This window comes from Conger conger, chromosome 6 (assembly GCF_963514075.1).
Source record: "Conger conger chromosome 6, fConCon1.1, whole genome shotgun sequence".
In the NCBI taxonomy this organism is placed as follows: domain Eukaryota; kingdom Metazoa; phylum Chordata; class Actinopteri; order Anguilliformes; family Congridae; genus Conger; species Conger conger.
The window spans coordinates 35,482,463-35,503,853 of NC_083765.1; the positions used below are offsets into that span (position 1 = coordinate 35,482,463).

Below are 21,391 nucleotides of genomic sequence, written 5' to 3' on the forward strand. Positions count from 1 at the left end.
CGAATATATAGGTTACTCATACAGAATTGTCATCTTTCCACGAAGCCAATCCTAATGGTTATAAGATTTTGCCTGTAGGCCAACTCTTGTAGGCTAAACACAGAATGAATGTAGTCAACAATCAATAATACATCATTATAATTAAATTATTAAAATACACAAAATCATTCCAATAAACCAAAGATTTAATAGTTTGTTGACATCTTAAATGATTATGTCATAGCCTATGCATAAACCAGGCACCCAAAATCGTGGCGGCAGCCTATTTTCTGCCAGAAATAAAATCATTAAATCACTTATACTCAAAGAGTGATGCGGTGATAAACTCTATTTATCACCTCCCATCGGCCACTTTTATTTTCGTTTTTATTCTTCAGAAACATTTTAAATTACGTAAAGAACATTCGTGATCACAACACTTTGACAGACAACAGATCAGTTCAGTTCAGATAAGAACAGTTCAATGCCATTGAACAACAAAGACATCATGGATGACGAGATCAATCTATAGCGAGATAATCTATTTCATGAAGTAGACAAAACCACGCGGTTGAGATGCTGTCGGGTATTGGTTGTGCTTCTATTTGCAAACAGCACTTTTCGCGCGGGTGTGTCTGCGCTGCACGACTAGCTACTTCAGCAGCTCTTACATGCGCACAGGAACGAAGAAACTATTCCAGAAGTGTATGAGTAGTGTGTGTGTTTGTGCGTGTGCTCTGCTTGGCAGACTATCCACGATTAGGGCGGAGTTCTCAGATGGGAAAGTGAAGGGTCACTGGACTAGCCATTTTCACGTTACTAACTGGAGGAAATTGTCAAATGTAGACGCAATCTAGGTAGGTTTATTTCCCTAGCAGCACGTAGCTTCGTCTCCGTTGGTAGTGGCACCGTTACTGGATATAAACAACGCCGTGCACGAGCTTGGAACATCGGAACTTGAGTTCAAAACTCGAAGAAGAAAAGGCACTCGTAACAGTACAGCACTCGACAGTATAGGGTAAGGGTTTCTTGGACCGATTTACGTCTTGAAATGTTCCTCCAGAATATAATTCGTACTTGATTGTAGTTTAAGATTGTCGCCTGAGAATATGTGTGGCATGGCAAGAATTACATTTTAAACTTGTCTTAAACAAATAGAAGTTCGTGATAATGCGAATATGAAAATATGCTTCTATATGCGAAATGCAATACGTCGTAAATAACGAGGTATATTTAATGCAGGATTTCAATTCAAGGTTCCTGCTGTAAAATGGCAGTTCATATACGTCCTCTCAGAGTAAAACATTCTCGAAGGATTTGTAACATTTGTAGGATTTATGTGCGGATTCTAATTTCTTCGTTTTGCAAGAAAGTCAATTACTTAAGGGTTCTACTGTCCCAGTAACTCTGGTAGGCGACTTCAAGTCGAGTAGCCTATAGTTAGCCTATGTAGACTGTAATGCAATCGTTGCGTGAGGAACATACCGTCCCTTTATTAAATATATGGGAATATCTCTGTAGGCTTGTGGGAAACTATATAAATGTAATCGTCTTATGTCATGGTGGTAGGATAACGTGTACTTGCATTTGTAAAACCACGAATTGTTTGCCTCAGTCGGACGGGGAGTATAGTGTTAGTAATATTTTCAGTTCTTTACCCCTCATTGTTGTCAAGTATCTTGATTGTGATTGAATTCGATCTTTTGCACCACACGCGGCGCACTTTCACTATATGGCTTACTCTGTACTACAGGGGGGTTGGGGGCGGGGTGACGTCAGAAGCATCCTGTGACGCAAGAAGCACCCTGCTTACTGCCACGTTCAAAATATGGAACGCTTGGTGGGTCACCCTAATTTTCATAATGCACTAGCTGGACGTACATATTGGCAACATACAGATACAAGAGAGTATTGCTAAATGCATGAAATGCTTGTGCAGCTAAACACCCATAACACATACCTTTGAACGTGTGTTGCTCTACTTTGATGATTTTAATTAAAAATGAATTGCCTGTGGGTATGAGTGTGTGAGTGAATGGTGTCATGAACTGGAGACCTGTCCCAGGTGTATTCCTGCCTTTCGCCCAATGTATGCTGGGATAGGCTCCAGCCCCCCTGTGACCCTGTTCAGGATAAGCGGGTTCGGATAATGGATGGATGGATGGATGGATGGATGGATGTCATTGGGTGAGCTTCAGGTGATGAATGTTTCATTTGCATGCAAGTTTCACACCTTGTGACGACCGATGATCCAGAATAGACTGTCATGCAGTGTCGGGGAAACAATGTGCGATAGTCCTAAATGAGAATATATTCACAGACTGGGCACAAGACTGGCAAGTTGTTGAATGTGTGGTGATATCGCGGTGACTGAACTTTCAATGATCTAAGAGTCTTGCTTAGGTTTTTAAAGTAGATTATTTCATACCCATGATTCCTATGATTACTATGTAGGCCTCACCATCATGGTTATTATACTTAGGTTAGTGGGATAATGTGAGATTAGATTAAGAACATTTAAAAATATATATTATTTAGCTAATTGTTTATTTATTATTTATCTAATGAAAAAAGTTATCAAACACCGATATCACCCAAGTAATTTCCCCGTTAGTTACTCAGTCAACCAATGGACCAAATTTAATTGATAAATATATTTAGCTTCAGTTGTATTTAGTTGAATCTAGACCTCACTCATATTGAACTTTTGTCACCAGAAAGTTTCTACAAGCACACTATGCCACGATCAAAATACATTTTGGAGTGGCCTAGTCAAAATCCTGACTTGAACCCAATATAGATGCTGTAGCAGGATCTGGAACAAGCTCGAAAACCTACTAATGTTAAAGCAGGTTAAAGTAGGCAAAAAATCCTCCTCCGCGCTCCGCTGTGCGTTTCTGCTCCCAGTGACTGACCCGCTGTGCGTTTCTGCTCCCAGGGACTGACCCAGAGCAGCAGAGCGAGGGACGGATGGGGCAGAGCGCAGAGTTTTGTCACAGATGTTGTCACCCACCACCGATATCTGTATTGACAGACAAGGCAAACCATATGTGGTAACAGAAATTGTGTGCAGGTCCTTTAGAAGCAGCAAGAATGCTGAATAATTACAGCTGTTGGTTGGTAAGGTGCTCCCCCTCTCTCACTCTCCCTTGCTCTCACACGTGCTCTCTTGCTCTTTTTTCACTCTCTCACACATGCACACGTTCTCTTGTTTTTTTGCCCTCACACTCACTCTGTGCAACGCCTCTCTGAGTTTGCTGAGCTTCCTGGCTGAAAGGGGCCATTCTCAGGTTGCACCGTGGGCCCATGCTTTCTCTCTCTCTCTCTATCTCTCTTTCCTTTTCCCTGTCCCACTGCTCTCTCTCTCTCTCTTCTCCTATTTCTCTCCCTATCCCTCCCCCACCATAAATATGTTCCAGATTTCCCTTGCTGAGTGATTCAGGAATGCGGCTGGCATTTCAGTAATGCCAGTAAGCATTTGAAATGACACCTCGGCCAGAGAGCCCTGAGTGGTCCATTGTCAAATGATCATCAAGGCACGGCCGTCCCCAGGTGTCGTGGTTGACTGCCCGATCCTTTTGCGGATGAAAGCCAGAAAATGCACAAAATACACAAAATGCATTTCCGCAGGGCTCCCGTTTCTCGGTTCTCCTGTGTCTGCCTGTGCTGAGCCCAGGATGTTCACAAGCCTATGACTTGCTCACAAATCAAGAATCTGGATGTTTTTCACCTTGTGCTGTGAAATGGGGGGTCTTACTATTTATTTTGTTGGTTGTTTTATTTTGTTTGTGTAACTGCTGTTTTGTGTGCTAAAGCAAAAGCATTGAATTAATGCTGATAAATGTTCAGTGCACTATTTTGGACCCTGATGCATGCTCAAGTCTTGGTGTGCTGATGCCCAGTTAGTATGCAAAGTTGTTTGTGGTCTGGCTCCTGATGACCAGTTGGTATGTAAAGGTGTTTGTGGTCTGGCTCCTGATGACCAGTTGGTATGTAAAGGTGTTTGTGGTCTGGCTGCTGATGACCAGTTGGTATGTAAAGTTGTTTGTGGTCTGGCTCCTGATGACCAGTTGGTATGTAAAGGTGTTTGTGGTCTGGCTCCTGATGACCAGTTGGTATGTAAAGGTGTTTGTGGTCTGGCTCCTGATGACCAGTTGGTATGTAAAGGTGTTTGTGGTCTGGCTCCTGATGACCAGTTTGTATGTAAAGGTGTTTGTGGTCTGGCTCCTGATGACCAGTTGGTATGTAAAGTTGTTTGTGGTCTGGCTCCTGATGACCAGTTGGTATGTAAAGGTGTTTGTGGTCTGGCTCCTGATGACCAGTTGGTATGTAAAGTTGTTTGTGGTCTGGCTCCTGATGACCAGTTGGTATGTAAAGGTGTTTGTGGTCTGGCTCCTGATGACCAGTTGGTATGTAAAGTTGTTTGTGGTCTGGCTCCTGATGACCAGTTGGTACGTAAAGTTGTTTGTGGTCTGGCTCCTGATGACCAGTTGGTATGTAATGGTGTTTGTGTTCTGGCTGCTGATCTTGATGAGGCACAATTGGCAATTTTGGTGTTACTCCGTTGTGTGAACGATTGCAGCCACACAGCTCATAGGTCCAGCAGTGTGTGTGTGTGTGTGTGTGTGCATTTGCATCTGTGTGTGTGTGTGTGCGTGTGAGTGGGCGTGTGTGGGTGTTCAAGCCTGTTCCTCCGAGGGTGGAGTTTATAAAGAAGCGGGGCTGATAGCAGATTTGTCTCCAGAATAATTGACCCATATCCAGGCTGGTGGTGTGTCTGAGGAGGAGATGCCAGGCGTGTGGGTGAGGAAGCAGTCTTTATCTCATAAGTGATGCTGTGGGCCTGTGCCCTCCAACCCTGTTACAGGCGCAAGTATGCCTCACTGATGGATAATGATGTTTTTGTGTTGAATGTGAATGCATCTGATCAAATAGAAATGCTGCTCTCACACACTCACTCTCAGTCATGCAGGAACACAGACAAAAAAAACACACACACACAGCTCAGAGTAATACCTAGCTACCATATAATCATCTCTTTGTGCTGCTTTCATTTTCTAGCAACCTAACAGCACAGCTGCACGATTGCTCAAATGTTCCTAGTGTTGCTTCTCTCTCTTTTTGTTGTCTGTCAAGCTGGCAGGCAAAAAGCTTGTAGATTGGTTGTCTTCCGTCTTTTCTGCGGAGGACTGATGTGGGTGCAGGCTTTTGCTGTAGCCTGGCGTGAAGTCAACTAATCAATTAATTGTGGTCATAAATCAAGAGTTGCATTAGCTCACTCCAGAGTTTGTGCTTGCCATCTACCCCAGCACCTATTGTATAGGGGTGTGGCATTCTGCTGTAAATCTTTAAAACATGGGTCCTCATGCAAGAAATACTTGTGAGAACAGATTTGAGAAGAGAACTTGCCACTTTCTTCTTCGTAGGAACAAAATGTACAAGTGGTCATATGAATCATGTGAGCATCCTATTCCATTCATTTTCTATGGAGAGGCTTGCAGTGGATGACGGGCACGGTCCAGCGAGTGCTGTGCTTTGTTCGACAGTTCTGTATGTGCATAAATGCTAATTAAATGTGTCAAATGTTCAACCTTTCAAACTCGGCGTTGCAGATCAAATATGAATCAAGATTCAGCAGCTGTATTGCTACTTCGTATTACAAACATTTTCAGAAACATTTTAGTGGACTGTTTAGGAGGAATAAGAGAAAGTTCATCAACGGTCCGCCATATTGTTACGTTTTGCCAAAACCAATGAACGCAGTCTACCTGATCAGGTGCCGACAGTGTTCTATGGTAGACAGCATCCCTTGTTCTTGTTTATCCCATTGAGCTATCTTTCCCAAAGAACCCACTTACCGTACTGCCCATAAAAGCTGTTTTTATTCATTTTTATGTTTTCCGGATACGCCTAGCCTTGTATGGTATTTTTGGCATGTTAATTATGCAAATTCACAATTCTCATGAACATTTAGGAACAAGTGGTATTCCGTGGTTAAGAGGTTTTTTTTAAAAATGTGGCACACTCCTACGAGTCCTTCATATGCAATTATTTTACAGAAATTTACAATAAGAATTGGAAAATGTTCTTGCATGAGGCTTAAAATAGACTAAAAGTTTCATTGTTTTCTTTTTTTAATTCAGAAATGTGGAATTGACATGTTCATGGGCCTGCAGTCATCGGTGTGTAATTTACAGAGGCTGTGTACTCCAGCTGTGAATAAGTAAGAACTAAGCCTAGTTGCAATGTAAATAGCTACTAAAATAGATCTTGTTGCACCACGCAACATAGTTAGAACGTAACCCTACATATATACAAGATATTTACACAAGCAATTGATTAGGAGTAACAGCATAATTAATAATGTCTTAATGGCAGACCAAATTGAATATATGGTAGAATTGCTTGAAACATTTCCTTCGTCAATGTTATGAGTATAACTGGGCTGTAAATATTACTGTAAACGCCTTAGTTTGGGGGGAGAAGGCGCAATTTTCTCCATTTATCGCCTCCGGGGAAATTTAGATTTGTTGTGCACAGTATACAATATTGGTTGCTACGTTTAATCAACAATCAACAATAATGGATCAATCAGCATTGATGTAATTTTGTGCGACTGCACATTACTTTTCAAAGAGCTTATGGACAACTACTGTAACTACATTGTGTGTCAGGGGCTCACAGTGCAACCAAATTTTGTAGCTGCCTAGTCGTAAACTAACTAGTAGCTACTAAGCCTGTAGTGTGAGCTTTACATTCCAATTTAAGGGAGAACTTATGAAAAGCTGGTGCAACCCTACCCAGGTGCTTTAGGATTTGAGGCAGGGCAGAGATTATTTACCCTCCCTGACCCTGTCTGGAAACATGGGTGCCATTGCTTTGGGCCGTGATGGTGATGAGTGAGGTTTCATGAGTCATATACTGTAATGGGCAGACCTGCCACAGTCTTGAGTATCAGTGACATCACTGCTCGCCTAACAAAATAAACCATTCCAAGCACTCATTGCTTTTCCACAGCCACTTCCTGACTTCAATGGTTGTTTGGTTGCACATTCAATGTTGTCCCAAGCCCACCCTTTTGGCCCTTATAACCCCCTTGGTCTTTGTTGGGCCAGAACATGTAAATGGGTGTTGTCAGGGTTACTCACAGGTAGCTTGTTATTGCAACATAGAAGGCAGGAGGCATTTTTCATTGGGAACATGATGTAATCACCATAGAGGAGTTGTATGGGCGGGATTTGGTATGATGTTGGTTCCTTTGAGGCAGCCTGTAGCCTACTGGCTGAGGTACATGACTGAAACCCGGAAGGTTGGTGGTTCAAGCCCCGGTGTAGGCACAATAGGATCCACACAGCTGTTGGGCCCTTGAGCAAGGCCCTGAACCCCACATTGCTCCCCGGGTGCCGCACAGTGGCTGCGCACTGCTCCTAAATAATTAGGATGGGTCGACTGCAGAGGACAAATTACCCCAAGAGTTCAATAAAGTATATCTTCATCCTTAGAAGCCCAGTGGACAGCCCGGCAGCCTGGCTCTACCTGCCTGGCTATAAGTTTTGTAGGTAGAGCAGGCAGTTGGAGCAATAGACACAGGCCTAAATCATGGGTGGAATGCTTTTGAGGTTCATGTGCAAGTCATCATGGATTCATCTGGAAGAGTGGGAAAGCAATCCCGCTCAGCCAATCTCTGCACCTCTCCTTCAAGACACCCCCCCCCCCCTCTCCAAACTCCCACCCACCGACCCACCACACTCCACCCACTCGGGAAACCAGTCTGTTTCCGCTAACCCAACCACACTTTTATCGCACCTGGTGAGGCAGGTAACGGGTAATTAGGTGTTAAAAATACTGCCCTGGTAAGTGCTGTTTACTGTGTCAGATGACTGTGAGCCAGACTTTCCACTAGTATCTGTGTTTTTTCTTTTCTTAAAAGCGAACCGGGCTGTTGTGTCTGAGCTTGGTTTTTCCACCACGTCAGGCGGCCGGTCCGGAGACGAGCGGTATGGAACGTGGCTATCATAGTGCAGGTGCCACTTACGGGGCAGAGGGTATATATGCGGGGTTGGGGCCGGGATTTGGGACAGGGATGGTGAGGGACCGAGGCGGGACGCTGACGTTACGCGGGTTGGGAGAATGCTGGGGGATACGGGGTGAGTATTTATCAGCTTCCTTCATTTTGCCGTGACAAATGAACACGCTCGCGCACACGTACTGACCCACACACCTTTCCTTGCTCCGGGAAGTATGTTCAGCTTTCTGTGTTCTTTTTACCCTGATTCAAGGAAGACTGGTATGCACTCACTCAAAAAAATAATAATATTAAAATCCTTGAGAATAAATTGTATAAGCGATTGTATAAATACACTTACATTTGAGATTTGTTCAACTTTTTGGTGATTGCGAACCTGCTTTACATTAAACTTATTTAGAGTCCTGGTTAAACTTTTACCAGAATGAAGGAATTGAGCATCTTAATTTTACTGAATTCTCTTTACCTGGACGCAGAGGACTCAAATCAGGTAAGGGCACCTATCAGGTGTGTGCTAGTCGTGTCCTCTGGGGGAACAAAGGATGCATTTCCTCACGGCAGATTTTAATTTAAATACCAAATCTGAATCACTTTAAAAAAATTGTATGGCCATATTTTTTTATTTGACCTGTTTGTATTTTGTATTTCATAAAAGCTGTGTTTATTTGATGTTCAGCGTACCAATGAGAATACAGACATGTGCCCGTAATTGAAAGCATCCACACGGCCCACATACTGTTTGGTACAGCTTCAAGCTGCCTTTTCCCTAGCCCCAGGAAACTAGGCTCCAGATTTGATCATATAATAATGTGCTGTTGGGGACATCTGAACAGGATTACACAACTTAAAAAAAAAAAAAAAAATCTGTGGGACTGTCACCTTATACCGATGCTGTCACTGTGTCCTCCTGCCAAGAACTGTCCGCCTCAGTGGCAGAGATGTGACTCACTCATTTCAGCCCGAGCGGTGATGGAACAAAATGGAGCACGCTTTCTGTTCCAATGCTGCGGTCGGGTTTCTTCACATCTTCTGTTCTTCAGAGGGTGTAATAATGATAACGGAGAGAAATAATGAGCTGTTTCAGACGTTCACATGCATGCACATGTCTGTGGTGTGTGTGCGATGGGGGGGGGGGGTGCAAGTGTCTTTGCATCTGTGTGGATGTGTGTGGGTGTGTGATAGAGAGCGAGTGTGTGTGAGAAAGGGGGAGATAGGCAGAGCGAGAGGTAGCGAGTGTATTTATGTCTGTGTGTGCGGGTGTGTCTGTTTGATAGCGTGTTTTTACGTATTCTTGGGCGAGCATGTCACTGTGTTCAGTGGGGGTGGAATAAGCGCGTGTGTGAGAGAAAGTGTGCGAGTGTGTGTGAGAGACAGCGTGCAAGCGTGTGTGTGAGAGAGTGCGTGTGTGGCACAGCTGCAGATGGAGGCCGGGTAGCAGGGAACAGGCAGGGAACTGAGACCTCTCTCTGTTGCAGAAGTAGGTTACTGGGCCACCTTGACTCTCTTCAGATGTGTTATGTGTAACCACATTTAACTTTACCTATAGCTGCAAAATCCTCTTCAAAATCTTGTTTTATAAGTAAACTATGTGCCACAGAGTTTTGAGAACCATTGATACTTGGGCTCTCATTGGAGGGTTAGACTAACCCCGCACCGTTGGGAGCCAGCTGTGGATTGGCCACTGCTTGTGCGAATCTTTGCTAAGATAGTCAGCAGGTGGCGGGAACAATCCCCAACCACTTTCAGAAGCTGATTCTCATCTGGACCGATCCACTCGGCTGTTAGTGAAACGCTGTCAGACTAACAGCTGTCCTGATGGTGGGCTGTGAGTTGGCAGCGAGTGGGAACTGAACAACATTATCCGAAGTCCGCACTGCCTTAGTCCTCCAGTCATGCAGCCTGCAGACCAGGGGGCGCTTCTAGTCCCTCTGTAAGCCTCTTGTGATAAGAATGGAGGGGTTTGATTGGTTGGAAGTGAAGCCTGGTTGATTGTACATCAGAGGTAAGGTCTTTTGCACTCCAGGGACACAGTGCACACAGTGTACTGTGACCTTAGCTGTTTCCATGCACTTAATTTCCTCTTCCTGTAGTATGTAGTTTTATGCCCCCTCACACATGGAAGAGTCGTATTAAGTCTTTTGCTGTAGCCTATCCACTTGGAGATTTGACATGTTGTGTGTTCAGAGATGCTCTTCTGCATACCAATGTAATTTTACATTACATTACATGTCACTTGGCAAAGCGACTTGCGGTTGATGAGTCTAAGCAGGATACAATCTTCCCCTGGAGCAATGCTGGGATAAGGGCCTTGCGCAAGGACCAAACGGCTGGATCTTATTGTGGCTACTCCGGGGATCGAACTACCAACCTTGCAGGTCCCAGTCATGTACCTTAACTACTACGCTACAAGTCGCCTGGTTGCAAGGTTATTTGTGTTACTGTCACATTCCTGTCAGCTTAGACCAGTCTGTCCCTTCTCCTCTGGCCTCTCTCATTAACAGCACGTTTCTGTCCGCAAAACTGCTGCTCACTGGATGTTTTTTGTTTCTCGCACCATTCTCTGCAAACTCTAGAGACTGCTGTGATTCAAAATGCAGTTTTTTATCTCAGTTTCCGAGATATTCAAACTACCGTGTCTGGCACCAGTCAAAGTCACTTAGATCACATTTATTCCCCATTCTGACATTTGGTCTGAAAAATAGCTGAACCTCTTGACCACGTCTGCATTTTATGCATTTAGTTGCTGCCACATGATTGGCGGATTAAATATTTGCAACCTGGTGCACAGGTCTAATATTTCACCGCAATGCTATTTTAAAACAGGCTAGCCAGCATGTATATTGTAATATTTTCAAGTGGCAATAATTTTGATATTTGCCTGGATGTTTTGCCTGGAAGTATCTTGATAATAAGTTTTGTTTCAATAAATAGCAGTATGCTCAATTTCCTGAACGGAAGTTCTGTCCTTTTTCACGTCGAGGATCTGGCGTAGTCATATGGCTGTACAATGCCCTGGTTGGTACCTGCATCTGTCCTTTTGGGGCCAGAGTATTATGTGGCCGTGGAGCGATGCCACTTTCTGGGAGCGGCCTGTGTGTGTTTCCTCTCTGAGGGCAACAGGCAGACAGACAGTCTGCCTGCCGGGAGTGCGGTTCAGCTGAAACCAAACACCAAAGGTTTCAACCCTAAGCGCTCAGTTCCGCAGTGCGGGCCCTAGTTGACAGAGGCATAAACGAGCAGAGTCTTTGATCTTTCACATGCACAGATAACGGACCACTGCGCCTATAGCCGCTTTCCAACGGCTTCTGGTTTCACATTGTGACCAGGTGGCATTTCAAGATGCAGAGTGAATGCAATACTGTCTCATCTGCATCTAGATCTCTTGTTCTTTAGGGGCGATAAAAATCAACTCAACTCAATTTTCTCAGACTCAAAAATTCACTTGAATGTTTTGGAACATTACATTGCATCAGTAATTCATATTACATATATTGCAAGGCAGTTCCAGAACATTCCCTTTGGAGTGAAGTACAGGTCATCGGTAGCCTCTTAGCAAATGGGAACCGTTACCTCCACATCTTGATCGGATGCCTTACAGCGCATTGATCTCATAGAATACACTTTGCGTTTTTCATTTGTACATGTAGCTCTGCGTTCAGATAAATTATCCATAGTAATGCCCATTTAGCATTTGTAATGCACACTGTCCTCACGGTTTTTACATCACTTTTTAGGGATCAGCCTCAGTCTTTCCTGGTTTTCTGCAGGTATGCTGGTTTTTGTTTTCACCTTAATCTCAGCAACTGATTCAGACCCAAGAAACCAGGTCAAGTGAGTTAACTGTGTAATTCACTGTTTAAATCAATCAATTAGCCTAATTGCTGAGTAGCAACAAAAACCAGCAGACCCTACGGCCCGCCAAGACCATGAATGAGGATCACTGCTCTCATGGTAGTGTGTTAGAGAGCTTTGCCGGGTGTAGTTTTCTTATACGGTTGTGTATTAGAGCATTTTCAGGGTGTTGTACCGTGGCTTCTGTAACCTATTGTTGTGAGTGTCTGAGTGTCTTTGCACGGTGTAGCTTAAAGCCGGGGGCTCAAACCCCAGCCCTAAGCTGCTTTAGATCCTGCTTTTCAGTGGGCTTTAGTGCTCAATTTCAGTCATTGTTTGGCTAAAGACCAGACTTGCTATCGCACACAGCATGTGTGCGTCCAAGGCCGAATGTGGCTCCCACAGAATCCTGCAGACACTTGGATCCTCCAGGACGGGAGTTTAGATCCCTCACGTAAAGCTTTAATTCAGGGTGCAGTGTTTTAATATGTGGTGGTGTACATAACATACATTTTAAATCTTATTAACCTATTTTCTCTCAAGTATAAAATATTAGTTTGTTCTAAGTTACTTTTTGCTCGTTAGGTAAAATCGTCTTGCCCCATTGGCAAATCTTGATAATAATAAGTCAAGCTTTCTGACATAAAATGTCTCAGAAATAGAATGTTATGTCTAAATACAAGACTTAAATGCTTATTTCTTGTTGTTACAGTTTAACCCTAACATGTAGCGTAGCATGTTGCCTGTAGCATGTAGCATGAGGTGCTGATACGTGTCCATCTGTCCGCAGGCTGTGGCAGGGCAGCCTCTGTGGCCCCCATGGCCTACACCCTCGGCTCCGGGCCCGACCCTGGGCCCACCGTCGGCACCCAGTACTGCGTCACCAAGGTGGAGCTCTCCGTCAGCGGCGCCAACCTGCTGGACCGCGATGTCACTTCCAAGTCCGACCCCTTCTGCGTGCTCTTCCTGGAGGTGGACAGCAACTGGGTGGAGGTGAGGTGGAAGGGTGTGGGGCTCAGGGCGGAGCTGGGGATGGGACTGGGAGTTGGGAGTAAAATGAAATGCATTCAGTTCAATTGAAATGAAACTGCATTAATTAAGCAGACCAAAGTATAGTAATGAAATATTCACATGAATATACGTATATAAGCTTACATACTATACATTTAGGCCTACTCATGGGATTGTGCCCTTAAACATATTTGCATACATGTATTTTAGGCTACTTGTAACTCTTGTGATTTTTTTCTTTTGTTTTTTAAAAAGGTTATGAAGTATATAAGCTTCTACCTGTGAAATTGTGTTAGTAATGGTGTAACCATTGGGGGCAGGGATCCAGGGCTGTGTGTAAGAATGCTGAGTGTGAATACTAAAGGTTGCTGCTATTTGTCAATAGGGCAGGCCTGAACAGGGAACTGGTGCCACGGTTGCCAGGGTAACGGTGGAAGCACAAAATGAGAGAGAGCACTGTAACAGGAAGGAAGTCCTTTGAAAGAGAGAGAAGGTCTCACATTTTTTACGGAGCTGTCGGGCAAAGAAGAGACCTGCATGTTCACAACAGTCAGGCCTGTACACGCACATGCACACAGAAAAAAGGAAAACATAAAGTAAAATAAACCACAGAAAACATTGTGGAACCAAATGAAAACAAACAGGCAAGACAATTACGTAATCACATATAAATATACCAAAAAAAACTAAACAACCACAGTTACAGAAGATCTTCTTAGCAGTGTTTCAAAACAGCAGTTCCAATTTCCCCTCCTCATTTGCTAAACATAGACAATCTCCCACTCCCTGAATCCCCCAGAACTCCTGAACATTGTTCAACAAAGTAATATAGGCCAATTCAGTAAGCAACCGCTTATGAATGAATTCCCTTAATACATGCACAGGGTCCAGTGTGCCCATACTACCTATTCTGTTTTGCCATGCCTGCAAGTTTAGTAGTACCAGTACTACTGAGAGAGAGAGCAAGAGAGAGACAGAGAGAGAGCGAGAGAAAGCGAGAGTGAGAGAGAGCAAGAGAAAGCAAGAGTGTGAGAGAGAGCGACAGAAAGCAAGAGAGAGAGCGAGAGAAAGGGAGAATGAGAGAGAGAGAGACCAAGCGAGAGAGAGAGGGAAAGCGAGAGAGAGAGAAAGAGTGAGAGAGAATGAGAGTGAGAGAGAGAGCAAAAGAGTGAGAGAGATATGGGGGAGGGTGCTGTCATTACAAATGCAAAATGGAAGTGATAACGGGGAAGGAGAAATAAATGAGCATGAATTAGATGCGTGTGTAATAATCCCTGTGAAGGCAGCACTGTCACTCATCTGAACGACATTACAGTGAGGAGAGGACGAGGGAGGGGGTGTGGAGAGCGAGGCAGGCAGTGAGAGAAGGAAAGCAAGAGAGGAAGATGGAAAAGAAAGAATAAGATAAAAAGAGATAAAAAGACTTAATAATTAAATATTACTGTTAATACAGGTCAATTGCTAGCAATCCTGGAAACCAAAAATCAATAAATCCAATACATTTTATACCCTTATATTTTATACCATTAGCTGTTGCTGCTACCTCTGGGAAATGCAGCCAGGTCAATGATCTCAAAGGTCCACCATCAGGGAGCATATTCACTCCTCCATCAGGGAGCCTATTCACTCCTCCATCAGGGAGCCTATCCACTCCTCCATCAGGGAGCCTATCCACTCCTCCATCAGGGAGCCTATCCACTCCTCCATCAGGGAGCGTATTCACTCCTCCATCAGGGAGCCTATTCACTCCTCCATCAGGGAGCATATTCACTCCTCCATCAGGGAGCCTATTCACTCCTCTGTCAGGGAGCGTATTCAATCCTCCATCAGGGAGCGTATTCACTCCTCCATCAGGGAGCATATTCACTCCTCCATCAGGGAGCCTATTCACTCCACCATCAGGAAGCGTATTCACTCCTCCATCAGGGAGCCTATTCACTCCTCCATCAGGGAGCCTATTCACTCCTCCATCAGGGAGCATATTCACTCCTCCATCAGGGAGTGTATTCACTCCTCCTTCAGGGAGCCTATTCACTCCTCCATCAGGGAGCCTATTCACTCCTCCATCAGGGAGCGTATTCACTCCTCCATCAGGGAGAGTATTCACTCCTCCATCAGGGAGCGTATTCACTCCTCCACTGCCACCTCGGTTTGTGTATTCAGGTCCATCCTTGTGCTTTTCACCAGTATCTCAGCTGCTCATATATGAATTACTGTTTCAAAAATGATCCCATCCCCACAACCCTTGTCAAGTCATGCTCCGGAGGAGGTCAGGAGTCAGGAGGGTTGAACAGAGGGCTGGGCTGGGCTCCACTGACTTGAGGTCAGCTTTGGATTGGACTTAAAGATACTGCTGCAGGCTTTTAAGGCATCGCATGGTGATGGCCCCTCCCATCTCTCTGAACTTGTGTCCCCTGGAAAACCCCCCCCACTCAGCCATAGCCTCTTAGTAGTGCCCAGAAATCAGCTCCGTACTGTGGGCTTTTTGCTCCGTTGCACCACGCCTTTGGAACAGTCTGCCTGTTCACCTGCGTCTGGTCTACATTTATTCACCGCATGATACAGATTACGGTCGTCTTGTGATTTTATATTACTGCGCTGTTTTATGGTTGCCTTCTGTAAATCACTTTGCGATCATCTCTTTATGCTGAAACATGCTGTATAAATAAAACATTATTACTGTGATGTATCCCTTGTTAAAGAGTAGCCTGAAATATTTTAAGATGTTTTGTACAAACAGCTGCATAAAACTCTTATCAGCGCAGTACAGGTGCAATGCTTGCAGCGCCTGCTCTTGTTCCTGCTGTGGCAGAAGTCTCTCTAAACGCCTGACGCCGTACTAAGAGCTCTCCAAATCATGTCCCTCCACACTCACCACACTCAGCACAGAGGCTCTCTGTGTGACCGCCCTGCAGGCTGTGTGTGCGACTCACACAGAGAGACTAAGCAGAGGACCATGTGTGTGTGTGCTTTTGTGCGCGTGCACCATAATGTGAGATGATTGTGTCTGCACACCTGATACCTGTATCTGTATGAGTCTGTGGCTTTTCTAAGCTGGTGTGTGTGTTTGCGTATATGACCTTGAGAGAGAGTGATTGAAAGAGAGCGTGTATGCCACGCAACACCATAAATAGGGTAACATCGCACAGATCTCATTTTTCTTTTTTTAATTTGATGTGAAACTGGAAGATCAGCGCTACAAAATGAGGTATCACTTGTCGGGATAGAGGCCAATCCGTTTTGGAGATATGGCTTATTAAAGTATGTGTGTCTGACAGAAGTGGTTTTTGTGAAATCAGCCATATATACATACATATATTTGTGTGTCTCATTTTTCAATCTTTCTGTGTGCGTGCGTGTGCGCGCACGTGTGTTTGTCTGTGCACTGCAGACTGTGTGCCCAGAACCCGTAAACCCTGTCCTCACTGCCGTCTCTAAGCAACAAACCGCTGCCTTACGAGGCGGCTGGCCTGGTGATTATTCTGTTGAACCCGCGATTCTGGAGCCGCAGATTCTTATTCTTCTGAGCCGTGGAGCAGCACAGAGGTGGACAGGCCCTGAGGAATCTCACTTCATCCCGCAAACACACAAGCTACACTCCCACCTCGAGATACAAACACCGACGTAACACCTGTAATACCGATATAAGTATCTGACGGATAGGTGCAGATATGTGTATCCACCCAAGCAAGAATTGAAAGAACCTTATGGCTTCTTGTCTCTTGCTGGCTGCTTCATGTGTGTCTTGTGAGAGTAGGGTGCGGTGGGGGTGATTGTGTACGTACGGAGAGGTCCACGTTCGCACGGTGGGAGAACATGAATGAAAAAGAAGAAATGGACACTGACCATCGGTCCAGAGCGATCTTGCGTTAGACATCCACTGACTGCCTATCATTATCAATGAATTGGTTCCCTACCCATACAGCAGGCTTTTTTTTTACGTCATCACAGCCATTCATGATAAATTACCGAGCGCAAAAATGAGTATGTGCCAAATAATAATTCTGGTGGAATGGTGACGGTTATTGTGAAATGTTCTGTTATTTTTGACTCGGGCTGCATTGTGTTCATTAAGTGCTGTTTCAGGCCTAGTGAGATTTCTCATTTCTTCTCCCACTGTTATTGAAGGCATGAGTGGGCTTGCAGGCTAATTCCTTTATAGTACGTCTAGCACAAGCAAAGCTGCTAAGTGGTACACAATGTGACCTGAGCCTTTTTCTCAAACCTAAATCCTCCAGAGATCTATAGATTTATTTCTAAGGTATTATGCACATAAAGTATTTAAATAAATACACAAATTGAGTACAGTATGGACTTCCGTGCTATGAAAACAATACAAAATATGTTCAGTGCAAAACAAGATTGTGTGCTGAATTAATCATTGTTTTCAGGTTCAATAGAACGCTGTCTCTGAAAATGAATTTATTAATTCATTTTTAGATTGGATACAATTTCATGATTCTAATTGCTAGACACATTAAAGCGAAAAGCTATTCATTCATTGTGTAGTCTTCAGCCTTTGAAACTAACATGATTTGTATGAGAATAATCACTGTTGTATTAACTTCACAAGACTTTTAAGTAGGCTTAAGCTTTCATGAAAATATATTTGAAATGCAGTTGAATTTACAGGCTTGATGTCTTCTCAAGAGTCTTAGATGTTAGTGTAAAAGACGTCCAGTTCCTGTCATGTTAAACTGAATACATTTTGGTCTGTGATATCCCCATGATACAAGATTGGTGTCAACATATGTTCTCTCCTCTTTCCGTATTGCTATGTTGAACCAGGTCTTAAGATCTGTATTATTTGCCAAAATTGCCATTTAAATCTCTCCCCAAACTATGTGTTTCAGTTTAGATCCAACGTATTTGGAATGAGCTAAGACAGTTCTCTACATAACACATTTAGAGTGGAGATTTAATCCTTCAATAATTAATAATTGAGAACACAATGGTGATGAATCGCTGCATTCTTGCCTTGTGGCTATGGCTACACATGCAGTCAATCTCATGCATTTGGGAGATTTTCGTCTCCTGAGAGCTTTGTTCCCATATTGTGGAAAATTACATTTCCCTCACTGTTTGGATTATAAAGGTGCGATGACAACACTGTGAAAGTCACAACTATACACTCATTTGCATATGTCCACCTTCAGCAGAGCACACCTTGTAGCGGGAAGACATCCAAGCACTCAGCAGAGACAGTTCATAGCCAATCAAAACAGAGGTTCATTGATATGAATGAGCCTTAAAGATATGATCACTAAAACTGCCTGCTCTTGCTAAAGCTCATGAGAGGCACTGGGGAATGGACATGTAAAACTGGATAGAGATTATTTTTGGAACTTAAAACCACACAAACATCTTCTTGCAGATGTGAGGATCTAAAATAAAACACTGGAAAGCTGTATGGAAATGGGAACTTTAAAAAACAATCATATCTCTTGGGCAGAGTTTCCACACCAGCCTATGTGTTCCCGACATGGAGAAATGAGCGTCAAAACTCAAGTGAACATATTTTATCTGTGGAGATGTCTGTTCACACAGGCTTAGCATGATCTAAGGAACTGGAATTTTATTCTCCTGATTTACTCTCCAAAATTCTGGAAAATTACGGGATTAAAATCACGGGAGTATTGGGTAATAAATACAGTCACATGACATCCTGTGGTAAAAAGTCTTGTGTGAGTAGGGCTTTAGATAATTAATAAACACTTTTTGTCATAACCCTGAACCGCTGAGGAGGTTATATAATTTTCTATTTTACTGATGTTGGTGTGATTTAATAATTTTGCATGAAACCAGAGGGGACACAAAAACATAAATTACGAATCACCTGCCTGCCCTGCTGTAATATTTGGCACCAGCTGAAGCTTTAGGGCCCAGAAGGAGTTTGAAGTGATGTCATCCACATATCAGTGGAGTCAACATGACCTGAAGTACCAAACACCCACAGCTTCTATCCTGAGCTGGGAACACTAGAATTGTTTAGAACAATTGAACTAGATTGTTTGGGTCCAGCTTTGGGTAGAATATTAGTGTGTGTCTTTGTATTTGTGGGTGTGATTGGGCATTGGGGTGTGCATGATTTTCAGTTTTTTTGTTGCTTGCGTATGTGTGTATTTGTATTTCTGGGTGTATTTGTACCCGCAATTGTGTTTTGGGGCTATTGCCTTTGTGGGTTTGTTTTACCTGTAAAGGCATTCAGGTCAGGCATTCAGATTTAGATAATTGTGTGTGTGTTATAGATTGGAAGGACAGAGACCGCAGTGAACAACCTGAATCCAGTGTTTGGGGAGAAGTTCCAGGTTGACTACCACTTTGAGGAGGTCCAGAAGCTGAAGTTCGCCATGTTCGACGAGGACAAGTGCAGCTCTCAGCTGTACGAGCACGACTTCCTGGGAGAGTTCACCTGCACATTGGGGGTGGTACGCTGTCCCCTCTAACCTAACGTCACACCCATGACCTCGGCTCTGATCTCACACCATGTTCTCAGTTGTGTCTGTCCTCAGACTTTCCTCCTCTGCTCTGTACCTGCCCTCTGTTACCTGGTTCTCACCTCTCGCCTCTCTCGGCCATCTTTAGCCTTTGAATACTTCAACTTCTGTCAATTTCTCTCCCGTGGCTGGCACCTGAATCACCTGACACCTCATGACCTCTGACCTTTCTGTTCTGTCCATTCCCAGGGTCTTCAGCACTGCGTTCTCCTTGTACTCTCTGCTCATCTCAATTCCATTTCTGCTCTCATTCACTTATACGTTGCATTGCATTATTTTCATCCAACTTAAAATTAATGGGCAGATTAATGGGAAGCGCAGAGTTGAAGTCTGTTTCTGTTACTGTTTCTCAAATCCTGATTTCAGTTGATTAGCATGAAAAAACATTGTAAGCTGAAACCATGAAAGCTTGGAGTTCAGCTATGGAATTCCCTCTAAAATCAGGCTTGGAGAAGCAGGTTTAATGCAGCTCAGACTTGAATGCTGTGCTTCTCATTGTCTCCAGCCATTTTGAGCATGCCCCTCTGTCACATTTAGCTAGCCTCTCTGTCCCCTCCCTCCCGCAGATTGTGTCCGGTAAGAAGCTGCATCGGCCGCTCATACTGGCCAATGGCAAGCCAGCGGGGAAAGGAACCATCACGGTGAGGGACCACATGCGAAACGCACACACTTGCAGGAACGCACATGTTTCGCACGCATGCACAAACACTGCTAACATTGTCGCTTTTGGTTCCCTTTGCAGATAACGGCACAGGAGCTGTCAGACAACCGAATAATAACAATGAACATGTGTGGGAGAAAACTAGACAAAAAGGTGAGAGACGGAATGGATGAAGAGGGTCTGAAATTGACCTTTTTCTTTCGTATTTAGTCCTTGGCACAAGAAGTTGAGTGAATAGTTTTAAGTAGCCGCTTAATATTGTAATACTTCACCGCATCCGTCTCTCAATCTGTTTCTGCTGCAGAGCGTTCCTCCTCCTCCCCATCTCGCTGATGAATTTATGCCAAATCTTCCTTCTGTATTCATACAATAAATCCCTGCTGCATATAACAATTTTCAATGTCAAAGTGTGTGAAAAACCTGTTTGCATAATATTTCAGCAATATGCAGACTGACAAACTGAATTCCCAGAATGTTACAAAATGAGATGTGAAATCATATCCCCAAATAGCAAAATTTACTGTGTGCACCAACCACCCCCCCTTTTTTTTTGTTTTAAATGTTTGTGATTCCAGGATTTCTTTGGAAAATCAGACCCTTATTTAGAGTTTCACAAGCAGGGAGAGGACGGGAAATGGATGCTGGTTCACAGAACAGAGGTAAGTGTGTGTCATGTGGATTGCGGGAGGGTGTGGGGTTTGGGGGAGGGTGCCACTGCCTGAAAGCCTGTAAGTGTATGCCCTGTTTATTTATGGAGTGACAAAGTTTTACAGATGAGCACTCCTCATTTTATTGCACTTTATTTCATTTTTCTCTCTCACTGTCACTCACACACACACACCTTCTCTCACTCGCACTTTTGCTTTCAGCTATAATGGAGTTTACTTTTAGGCCCTTATACAACTGGTTCATCTGTGTCTAGCTGTGGAATATTTGTGTGTGTGTGGCTGGGTGTGTATGCACCTGTGTGTGTGTGCCTGCGTGTGTGCGCATGGCTGTGTGTGTGAGTGTAATCGTGTATGTACTCATGCCCTTTAAGGTGATTAAGAACACTCTGGATCCTGTGTGGAAACCCTTCACCATCCCCCTCATCTCTCTCTGCAATGGAGATGTCGACAGGAACATCAAGGTGGGTCCAAACTTCCTGAGGATGCGTCATAGAGGGGCGGGGCTTCCCGATCATTGCTCAATGAGGGTTGGGGCTTCTGAGGATTGGCGGAGGAGGGGCTAGCTTTTCTAAGCATTTAGTCACTGAGCCTTCCCAAGGATGTTGGGAAGATGTTGGAGAGTTGGGACTTCTTGTACGTTGTAGGTTGTTGGTCTGTTTGGAGGTATTTCACTGAGGGCCATTTCGAAGTTTGTTTGGGTGGGCAGGGTGCTGGAGAC

At 44.1% G+C, this 21,391-nt stretch overlaps 1 protein-coding gene across 1 annotated transcript in view; it reads left to right on the plus strand.

Annotated features, from left to right (window-relative positions):
• Nucleotides 1-549: 549 nt before the first annotated feature.
• Nucleotides 550-21,391, plus strand: part of cpne2 (copine II) — a 50,690-nt gene continuing 29,848 nt past the window's right edge. Inside the window, exons 1-7 of the mRNA XM_061244495.1 lie at nt 550-997; nt 12,627-12,829; nt 19,096-19,275; nt 19,911-19,985; nt 20,087-20,158; nt 20,581-20,664; nt 21,045-21,134. Of these exons, the coding sequence (XP_061100479.1) occupies nt 12,656-12,829; nt 19,096-19,275; nt 19,911-19,985; nt 20,087-20,158; nt 20,581-20,664; nt 21,045-21,134 (675 nt within the window). The 5' untranslated portion in view covers nt 550-997; nt 12,627-12,655. The remainder of the gene's footprint in view (nt 998-12,626; nt 12,830-19,095; nt 19,276-19,910; nt 19,986-20,086; nt 20,159-20,580; nt 20,665-21,044; nt 21,135-21,391) is intronic.